Raw genomic sequence first — 11,615 nt, forward strand, 5'->3', positions numbered from 1 at the left:
GGTTAAGTGCTTTGGGTTAACCCTAACCTATCAAGATATGACACTGAGTATATTATCTGTGAAATATTATCTCTTTGAAATGTGTGTAGAAAACATTATTGTTAACCTAACAGCTATACCTCTCACAAAGTGGCAAAGCTGCTATCTGAATATCTTCTATACTTTGACAACAGGGAATGAGAATGTTTGTGCTGTAAATACTAAGTGTGCAGGGGTTATTATATGAATTGGCTGCAACAGGATACATGTGACTAGGGGGCAAATGGATCTAATGGTCGTCTTAATGCTGGCCTTGAATAATGAGGCCTTTGTCTAATAAAACTGGAAAGCCTCCAAATACCTATAGGGACCTCAGCTAGTTAGAGCAATAACAGTCTATCAAAAGAGAAAGCAAAGTGATTACTTAGAGGGTAATAAATACAAGGTCCATGCTGGGGAGGGACTCGGGGCTACAGTCAGAGAGGAAGAAAGAAAGACAGAGACAGGGACAAAGAGACACGGAAAATGAGAGAGGAGGAGATTAGTGGACATAGCAAACTTTAAAGCTCTTGTTTTACAAAGTGCCGTTGCTGAAATGTGGTTCGACCACCATTCTTACACATCGCAAAAGCAAACTTAGATGGATTTAAATCAAATGAAAAGAGACATTTTTTTAATTAATTTTCTACATCAAGGAGGTTGTGTTTCAGCCCTGTTCATTTATTTGCTGGGTGGTTGGCTGGTTGGTTGGTTGGTTGGTTGGTTGGTTGGTTGGTTGGCTGTTTGGTTAGTTGGCTGGGTGGTTGGCTGGTAGGTTGGCTGGTTGGTTGGTTGGTTGTAGCTGGTTGGTTAGTTGGCTGGCTGGCTGGCTGGCTGGCTGGCTGGCTGGTTGGTTGGTTGGTTGGTTGGTTGGTTGGTTGGTTGGTTGGTTGGTTGGTTGGTTGGCTGGTTGGTTGGCTGGTAGGTTGGTTGGCTGGTAGGTTGGCTGGCTGGTTGGTTGGTTGGTTGGTTGGTTGGTTGGTTGGTTGGTTCGTCACCAGGATTACACAAAAAACATTTTTCATGGAACTTGTTGGGGGGATGGAAAATGGGGCAAGAAAGAACCCATATAATTTTGGCAAAGATCCAGGATTTTTTTTTAACTTTTTAACATTGCATGATAGGACTTTGTTTACATTTTCACTGATATCCAGTTGAACAAAAAAATCTGGCATATTTAGAGGACTGATATTTATGAGTGTGTGAAATTTGATGCAGCTTGATTGAATTTCAGGGGACTGCTGGACCTTGGCGGAGGTATGTGCTCTACTGAGTGGCATTCTTCTTCATCAAGGTGACAAGTCAGATACTAAAACTTGTCCTTCACACCAGACGTTTTGCTTTGCAAAATGTTAAAATTAAAACCTACTTCAAAAAAGAGCTACCAACATGAAAAATACAGACAAACCCCTACTGTTCCTGGCAGCCAAGGGCAGACGTTACTATTGAGAAGGAACATTGAGTTCTGAGGAAATATTGTCCCTTGTTCAAAGGGACACATTTCAAGTGTGAATATCACGATTGATTTGAATAGTTTGGAGAACAGTTTGAAAGCCAACAGGTACACTTTGATTGCTTACACAGACAAAGCAAATGGTAAATGGCCCCTATCCCAAATTCACACACATACAGAGACAGAAAAGCTCTTTGCTGTCTACCCGATCCCAGCATGTCTTACAAGGTGGAGTAGTGCTGACCTGGAGGAGCAGCTTTAAGGCCAGTAGAGTGGGCACAGTAACACCACCATCAATTACAGCCCTGAGAGGAGGAAGAGAGAGTCCAATCAGGGAATTAGAGCAATGTGGGGCAGATAGGTGGATTGACAGCCTCGGGGCAGAGCCACAGGGTGGAAATGGGGATGACAGAGAGGACAGAGGAGAGGGGGACGGCTGGTCACCGCTCTAACTAAGCCACGGGATGAGGATAATAAAGAGTCAGTCACACAGAGTGAGCGGGGGCCTCAGAGGGGAGAGACGGGGAGGGAAAGGTGCAGAGGGATGACAGAAGTGAGAGATAGACTTCATCAAGACTGCTGCCCGATGGTCCGAGTTCAGACTGTTGCTCTCTTTCTGTCCCTCTGTCTTTAGGGCAGGGAAAGTGTGTGAGTGTTTGCGTGTGTGTGTGTGTGTGTGCATGTGTGCATGTGTGCATGTGTGCATGTGTGCGTGCACTGGCTCAATCACCAATGACAGGTGAGCGATTCATTGCCCCCTACTAGAGTGACCAATGCCTTTCCATTCCAGGCCCTGATCTATTTCAGCTAATGTATTGCTGGAGGAGCATCACTGTCCGCTGTCTGCTGACAGGGTGGGACTGACCTGAGCACAGCCTCACCCAGCTGCACTGGACTGCACTGGGCTTTCCTCAGTGTTACGGGGGTCGCTTATATAAAGGTCATCTACATCAGATTACACATATCAGTTAGAACTAGGAAGCTGAATCCTGGTCAGATTAAATGTTCTATTTAAATAATGAGGACATAATTAATGATTGATATTAAACATATCAGTTTATTGATAATTTAATTTGTTAATTTGTTATCTTGATGAAATATTACATTTGAGTTAACACTTCAACATAAAATGTCCTTTTGGAGCAATGGCTGAAAAGACGGATGAGGTCTCAAATGAACAAACAAGTTGGAATAAAGTATTTGCACCTAATATGCAAAGTTTTCCCTGTTTAAGTGTCATAATTGTGTTTCTTTTTCACTATTCAGTGGTTTCAGAGATTCTCAAAATTGATCAGTAAATAAAGCATCCATTGCATTTATACAAAACTTCCCCAAAAATGCCAAAATAATGTGAGAATGAATCTAATTTTTTTCTTCATTCAAAATGCAACACATATGTGAACGAACGTCCACACACACACATTGATAACAGGAGTCATAAAACATGATTCTGCTCATATGGTTTGTTGTGCATATCGGACGAGCGAGAGCAGAGAGGAGCAGAGGACAGGAGAGAGAGAGATGGAGTGGGCGCTGCTCTGTCCTTCCTTGGGGACCAGACCGCCCCTCCTGGCTGCCCATTAAAAACAGAATTCCTCCGCAAACTGTTTGTGTTTTCAGTCTAACTCCTCCAGGGTGCTGCTCGCCACAGCACAAGACAGTCACACCACGCCCGTCCTCTCTTTCTCTCTCTCTCTTTTTCTCTCTCTCTCTCTCTCTCCTTTCTGCCGTGGCTTTAACATTCCCTTCACTGTTCCGTCTGCACAGCCAACATGTGGCACATGTCCTTGACAAGTCAAGACGATCCCTCACCAGAGGAGTTGGGCAGCAGTGTCAACCATGCACCCCTGTTTTTCTTCCTCCCTCGTCCTGCCTCCCCTCTTTCACTCTCGCTCTCTTAATGTCGAGTTGCCAGGGTAAACGGGGGCCAGAGGAATCTAATAACTGTGACAGTGGGGCTTTTGGCATTGTTCCTGAAGCTGTGCAGACACACACAGGGCTGTCTGCTGGCTCTAATGAAAGGTTAAATGAATAGGACAAAGTGACAGGAGGTACAATAAAGAAACAAGAAGGAGGAGAGAATGTGTGTGCAAGCATGTGTCCGTGTGTCTCTGTGTGTGAGTGTCTCGAGGCCAGCCTCCTTAACTCAGGGAACAACAAGGACAGCCCCTGCACAGCACCACAATATTCAAAACAGATTGGTCTGCAGCACGGTGTGGTGTGTGGGTGTGGGTGTGTGTGTGTGTGTGTGTGTGTGTGTGTGTGTGTGTGTGTGTGTGTGTGTGTGTGTGTGTGTGTGCGTGCGTGCGTGCGTGCGTGCGTGCGTGCGTGCGTGTGCGTGCGTGCGTGCTGTCTGTGTGTGTGTGTGTGTGTGTGTGTGTGTGTGTGTGTGTGTGTCTGACTCTCTCACCAGGACACAGATGCTGAAGAGGAATTCCAGCATGGGGTTCTTTGATAAATGTTAAGGTCACTGGCAGAGGGGAGGGCAGGCTGCAGCGGGAAAGGAGGCAGAGGGAGTGACGAGGGGGGACGCATGTCTCGTCTTGTGCCTCTCCCTGCCTGTGCCTTGGTGGAATGCGGAGTCACATGAAAGAGGCCCTCTCTCTCTCTCTCTCTCCCTTTCCCTCTCTCTCCCTGAGACTCGTCTCCTGTGTCTGTCTCAAAAGCGCCACTGTCCCCCTCCCGACACACTACCTGTCAGCAGATTTTGCCTCAGCTACGAAAACACACGAAGCCACAAACGCACACAGACACAATCATAAGCACGCAGGCATGCGCCCACAGATATATACAGCTGTGCTTTAACTTTCCCTCAAACAGGAAAAGTGAACAAAGATGCAAAGAAACACACCAAATCCTGAGCTTAGACTTCTTAATTACTATGATTATCACTTTAAAAAGCAGCTCGGTCACCAGCAATCACAGGGTAGGATGTGTGTAACGTGCCGTCCAGGTTTGTGGTTGCATGGCACAGTTCGGTTCAATGGAGGAGGAATAATCAATTAAACCGGCATTTGCCTCTGGGATTGTGACATGAATGAAGTCAGGTTTAACATTTGACATCACACTGAAGCACGATTGAGATTTGCATGAAATCTGTTCTGTAGACTTAATTCATGTGTGGCTCCAGACCCATTGTAAACCATATGAATGTAAACGCTCACTGCCTTGGGTGGTTGGTAGCAGTAGCACAGTAGCTACATCTTCTATCATTTCAAATACTTAAGACCCTCCTGAATCTACAGTTTCCTTCTGAAGACTTACTTTGCTAACAACTCTTACAGATTCAACAAATCTGTCGTCCAAACCTACACAGATTTCTGATCTGATGCTAACGGCTGGACAGGGATTATATTTGTCAGTGCGATCTAAAACCATTACAAATAACTGTAATGGTCTATGTGAGAAAAAAGGGCCAGATGCTTTATTCTTTGGTGTGAGAACAAGGACACAAAGTTATTACCTTAAGCATCAACTTCTTTTGGAGGGTAAAACCTGAGACAAAAGCAGGACAACTACAAAACCTGCATCTATTTCTGCTTTTCTGATGCAAGTGGTCGACATGCAATGGATCCCGATCTCTGAAATGAGGCCTTGTAGGGGTGAAAGAGCAAAAACTATGTGTGGGTATAAGTAATTGGACCCAAGAAGGTCCTATCTCCTCTCTGAACTCACTTTGAAAAGAAGCAACAAGGAGCAACAGGGAGCCTGTGCCACAGTCAAAGTTGTATTGAGCCAAACTGAAAGGTGTAACATGCTGCACATGGTGTCTTTGAGGCCTGAGGCACACAGCGCAGTCTGAATGGCTTCCAGAGTCCGGGGACTACCTGCCACGGCCATCATATAAAGAAAATGAGAGAGGCCTCTCACACACCTCGTCATCAAAAGTCTTCTCTGAGCCTAAACCTCATGACAGCTGTAGCCACATTGGTATAAGGACATTTAATATAACCAGCCGGGAACTTCCTACAAAGTGGAGTCAGGCTCAAGTGGAAACCTGGGAAAGGAAACTGTCCTCCTATAAAACCAGTCAGTCAGTCGAAATGACATATATGTTTGGGTTCAATTGACAAACCCCTGTATTGCGCATATAATACTGATGCGAGCAGAAAAGGAAGTCGGATGACATTGTTATAGAGTCATAAAGTCTGCTAGTCTGAGGTCGAGATGGACAAAACATTTTAACTTGAAGTCAGGAGCAGTTCAGCCCTCTCACAGACGAGGGAAGTACAGAGTTGCAAATCATAGGAGTGGAGGCACATTTTACCTGGGATTTACAAGGCTGTGAAACCAGAACAGTAACTGTAGTGTTGCTTTAGGAAACCTTAACCGCAGGTGGTCATCTCATTTGTTGTGTTGCTTATGCGTTGCTGGAGCCGACCGATAACGGGGACAGCGCCTCGTTCTCGGTCAATCCAGTGCATGCAAACCCAGCGCATTGCAGCTGCAGTACATTAAAAAGCCATCATGAACATTTCTTCTTCTCACTAGGCAGGCGTTAAAATGTCTTTCACTAAACAGTTTTGAATTTGCACCAGCAAAGACGACTTTGATGAGCAGTCAAAGAAGACGCCTGAAGAACGACAATGAAGCGTGGAGTCCGGTTTTGGGACAGTACAGAACAAAAAGAGATTTGAAATGAGAGACTTCTGGGGGCGCTCAAAGGTGATCAAGGTAAAAACAACATTGTCAGCACAGTTAATACCGGAGAAGTACACACTCAGGGCAATAACTCCAAAGTCAACATGCTACCTCTCCGTCCTCGGGAATTTTTCATGAGCCACCACTTATCTTGTCATATCAGATTTCTTCCACCAGCCTTTTTTTTTACCAAGGAAGAGAAAAGATGTCTTCAGGGCAAATTATTCTCTTTTAATCAAATCACTCTGTATGGCCTGAGGAGATCTTTCCATGCCTTTTGAGTCACTGGGGCATGGGCCACTAATGCACCCCACCCCCACGATCCCCCAAAAAAAACAACACACACAGACACACACAGTCATACAAACATCCACCCTGCATTGCAACAGCAGCCGTTTGGTGTCTTTTTACCTGAAAGCAACAAAATGAGACTCAACAGGAAAATAAAAAAATACAAGAAGAAAGCAGGGAACAAAGTGGTGTCTGGAGTTTCCATCACAAGTGAAATCCCAGATTTTCTCACTCGCTGTTCATGGAACAAAATCGAACAACTTTATTCTGGAGTGCAGTCTGTGCAGGAGGGAGCTATAAAATATAAATTATACCACATAACCCTATACCTCCCAACTGAGCCATTTGGTTACAACTGTACTCCTGTTTGTTACATAGCGTCTCCGGTATTTCTGTAGCGTCGACATGAGTTATATTCTGGCCGCGCTGAAGAACGTATGGATTACAAGTGAAATGTAATTTCCCTACCGATCGGACCGTTGCCACCCAGTGACACTGAGGTGTTTATTTTACACAGTTTCCAGTAATTACTGTAGTGCTGGGCAGAATCAATTAAGGCCACCCCAGATTACAGCTGAAAATGTGCGAATCATGGCCGTGTCTGGGAGGACAGAAAAATGCGGTGGGGCTACGTTACTAAAAGCTGAGCTGTGCAAAATGTGTTCTATCATTTCTCACTTTAAACAAATAAAGACTGAGGGAGTGTGTGGCTTCTGCACACACTGGGTGTGTTCGCGTCTTGAGACCATAGTTTTCCTGATTCCTGCCTTGAGGAATACGATATTGTTTGGATTAGCATGTGAAATGAAGGCTGTAGAAAAAAAAATGGGACATAAAAAAGTGTAACATGTGTAAGTACAAGCGTCAGCTTACCGTTTAAACACAGCATGTAGAGCCAAGCTTGATTTTAATCTGACTAATTTGCCATTTCCATGTGTGATCTACCTCCTCGCCACCGAGACATTGCTATCATACAGCAGATTAAAACTCTTGGAGATATCATTCAGCCGAACACATCTTGAATGCTCATGTCAAAAAAAGGTGTCTATTTGTCTCTTTTTTTTTTAGAATCAAACAAACACAGACCACATTTCAAAATGTACTCAGAGAAAATTTGAAATGGCCAGTGAAAGTGTGTGAAGGTTTTAGTTTCTTACTGCATAATATGCTGAGGTGGAAAAAAAATCTAATTATGTCTCTCACATGTATATTGTTTTAAATCAAGTACGTCTCACGCCGTGCTCCTTATTAAATTAGGTGTTCTGCGATCCGATTGGTTTGCGCGTTTCACAGTGTCTCTGTTTAGTCGCTGAATCCCACAGCTTATGTTACAGTGTCTTGTTCAAAGATTTTCATCTCCAGTCACCACGAGGTGTATGACCCCTACTCCCCCTTTTCAAAATATTACCTTTTCTGTCGCTGCCAAGACACACTATCAGTCACTCGAGAGATTAACGTGGGGCCGAGGACACATGAAGATTAGCAGGGCCGCTGCATCAGTGCAGCACTGACCCACCTCTGTATGAATAAAAAAAAAAGGGAACGCTGCAGCAGTGTTGTTTTGATGTTGTCGAGGCATCGCTGAAACGTTTGCGTATCATGTGCAGATGGTGGAGATAGAAAAACTGCTCTCTCAGCTTTTCCCTGAATGTCTTTAAGTGTGAGCGTATGTGAAAGCAGATATCACCCTTCATCTAAAATAAGTTGTGTTTGTTTGTTTTTCTCCTTCCTGCTCCACACTTAGTGAACCGCTGGGGTCAAGCTCTTTAATTCAGAGTGCGGCCTCATCACAGCTAAAACTGCACAGAAGATATGGAGGAACATGAAGGTCAGGAAGTGATTATTCCCTCTAATTAATCACATAAAGTAAAAAAAATGAGCAACAAAACACCAAGAACTCACAGGGAGATATATAAAAAGATATGCGAGTTATTAATGGATCCTTAATGCACTTAGCACCCATTCATTTTTGAATAAAGAGGAGGCGGAGGAGAGGGAGGAAGAAAAGCAGGGGAAATAGAGAGAGGATGGAGTAGAGGGTGGGGGGAGGGAGAGAGTTCTCCATGTGAGCAGTAATCAGAGGAAACCAGCAGGGGGGACAGGGAGGGTTGGTGGGGTCAGAGCGGAGCACCACTAAGCAGCCTTTCTCTTCATTAGCAGCCTCTCTAAGGGGGGGCGTCACAGGCCTACCTGTCCAGCAGATTATTGAACCGACTAACCAGTGGCTCCCACCCCACGCGCACACACTCGCACACACTCTCCCCTCTCTGATTCCTGCAGACCCAGAGGAATCACGACCCTGCTGCAGCCTCGCTGACAACTTTCACTTTTTCTTTAACCTCACGTAGCAGCGCCATACAGGCTCAACCGGGGCATCTGCCCAGTGCAGGAGGAGGACGTTTGCCTCCACAGTTTCTCTATATGGAGTTTTGCTCTCCAGTCTCGCTTGTTGTTTTTATATATATATATATATATATATATATATATATTTGTTTTATGCAGCAAAAGCAGCATGACCTTTTTCTCTGTCAGTAACTCTGAGAATGTAATAAGTGTATAATTATCTGACACACAAGAGAGAGACAGAAACCCAGATGAAGAGGAACACCAGCATTTTTTAACTTGTGTGACTTATGTGCTGAAGGAAATCCAGATCCCCGGCTGCCCTGGCAGAGGGAGAGAGCAGCGTAGAGATAAAAGTAATGAAATGACACTCCTGGAATGTAAATTGGCATTCTTCACTATAGTAGCAGCACCAGCTCGAGCTCATGAAACATCCCTGCCACACACTCGGGCCGTGCAGGCCAAAGCACTGTGCGAGACATTCATCTCAAACACACACACACACACACACACACACACACACATCTCGCTGATGAGAGTGCGAAGGTACTTTTGTGGCACTTTTAAAGTCGGGCCATTCATCTCAATCTCTTTTGCTATTTCTCTTTTTCTAGCACTCGCTCCGACTTTTTTTTATCCCTCTGTCCGCTGAAGCATTCAGAAACGTCTGCGCTGAGAAGTTCTAACACTGACAGGAAATACACTTCGGCTTGTGTTTCAGGTTGGCTGCAGGAGCTCCCTACGAGGTGAACTGTAACACAGGGACACATAAACAGACCAAAGAAAAGTCTGTGCGGCACTATCCGGCCTTTTCCAAAAAATGAAAAAGGACACTGTCATATTACAGTGTTGCTAACCTAAAATAAATAGAAATGAAGAGAAACTATAAAAAATGATCTAAAACATTGTTTGCACTGGAATCTATAGCACATATCTGGTTTCACATAATCCCAACTCCAATAAAGACGATCGCAAACATCCACTGAAACTATAGGCTGTTGATATTTCAAGACAAATCGGTAAAAGATTGCAGGAGAATAGTAACTCAAGATTCTGCAGGATTTTCAGCAGAGGGATTTTAGGCCTGAAAAAATAACTGTGCAAATGTCGCTACTTTACAAAAATAAAGTCAGCTCACGTTAAAGTAAGTAAACACACTATATAACTCACTACATTTTTATCAGACTCGTGTGTTTGTTGCACTGAATTGCTCTTGAATCTTAGCATTTACTGGTTTGCATGCGTTTGTAAATATGTCAGTTAGAAGCTACAGGTGGCAGGAGGAGGCTGAAGACGTGAATATCATGGAAACCAAATAAGAAAACTATTTTTTTTAAATCTTTAAGACTGTATCTGGAGTTAACGATTTACTTAACACACGTCTCGTACAAAGTTTGTGATCCCACTGAGGAGAGCAGAGGGTCCAGTAACATTTTTCAAGGCGGGACAAAATCTATAAAATGACATGAAGTGAAGTACAGGTGATATTTTCATTCACTTACTCGGGACAGGTCTTATTTCTGATCAGTTTTAACATGTAAGCTTCAGGGATCAGTGTTGGGTTTGTGAGACAAGGAAACCAAAATCAAAGCAATCAGAAAAAGAAGAAGAAAGTTTTTTTGTTTTTTTTTAAATGCAGCTTTAAAGTTTATCAAGTAGGATGATGAGTCATGGGAGTAAAAAAATAAATAAGGGGGAATAAATTATTCACGGAGACTGAAAAGTTGAACTTCTCATCTGCTCTGATGAGTGAACACATCAACACACACAAGTTGTAAAAGAAAAAAAAAAGTCACCAATGCCACAGTTTATTCTCGTGGTGTGTTTGAGTTTGAGTAAAAAAAATCATATTTACCATCGCTGCATGTTGTGTCTCACAGACCCCGGAGCTCCTGGCACTTCTCAAACTTGGCGTCCTCAAAAAAGTCTGATTTCGCCCTCAAGTGGGGAACTTTCTCCTCGTCAGTGGCGTGCGTGTGTCTGGGCTGCTTCGCGGTGGGTGTTCTGCTCTCAAACTTAGCACCGCCGTTTAGGACAATTTCACCTTCAACGCAGCAAACGACTCGCTCTCGTTTCTCTCTCTTTTTTAAATCCAGAGAATCGTGTGTGTGTGTCCGCGCCGCTTCAGCTGGGGAAAGAACGCGCGTCGGGGGCTTTTTGGAAACGCGTCGGTCCCTCGGATGAAGAACGCACGACCACGACACCCGGTCCCCCTTCTTCCTTTTTTCCCGCAAACTGAAGCCAAGGAGACGGTTGGGATCGCTGGCATCCAGGAGCAGGGCTGTAGCTGCGTGTTCTACCTTGAGGATAAACGCAAAAAAAAAAAAAAAAACGCCTTCCCACACTCCCCCGATGGTTTCCTTCTGCAGAGTCAGCGCAGTGCGCCGCGGAGAGCTGTGGCCGGTCCGGGCTGGAGAGAAGGTGGCTGCTGTGTTAATGTTGGGGCGAATTCAGACCTGTGTGTGGGTTGTTTTTTTTTTTACACGCCGCGTGTGTGACTGTAACCAGAGTGACTGCGGGTCCACAGACCTGATTTACGACGTTAGGCTCAGGATGAAGAGGAGTCACATCCAAGCGCGACATGAAACAAACTGTGCCAAAATGCGCAGGCATGGCCCCGAGATAAGGAATCGTCAGAGCTGCGCTTTGACAACTTGTGGAAACACTTTGAAAAGCAGCGGTGACTCAATGAAAATGTATTTAACTCGTGTTTGTTATTATTATGTGTATTTAAACAATATTAGACCACCTGTAGGAGGAGGGATTCAAATGCAACCAAACAGACAATAAACACAAAATAAACATATTCCATCTTTTAAAATGCTGTGTGAAGTTTTATTTTGGTGATACAAGCTGCACTTTATTTTAC

At 44.3% G+C, this 11,615-nt stretch overlaps 1 protein-coding gene across 1 annotated transcript in view; it reads right to left on the reverse strand.

Annotated features, from left to right (window-relative positions):
• Window positions 1–11,373, reverse strand: part of bnc2 (basonuclin 2) — a 154,036-nt gene extending 142,663 nt beyond the window's left edge. The window contains exon 1 of the mRNA XM_035175463.2: window positions 10,602–11,373. Within this exon, the coding sequence (XP_035031354.1) occupies window positions 10,602–10,604 (3 nt within the window). The 5' untranslated portion in view covers window positions 10,605–11,373. The remainder of the gene's footprint in view (window positions 1–10,601) is intronic.
• Window positions 11,374–11,615: the final 242 nt, after the last annotated feature.

Source organism: Hippoglossus stenolepis, chromosome 2 (assembly GCF_022539355.2).
Source record: "Hippoglossus stenolepis isolate QCI-W04-F060 chromosome 2, HSTE1.2, whole genome shotgun sequence".
Taxonomy (NCBI): Eukaryota; Metazoa; Chordata; class Actinopteri; order Pleuronectiformes; family Pleuronectidae; genus Hippoglossus; species Hippoglossus stenolepis.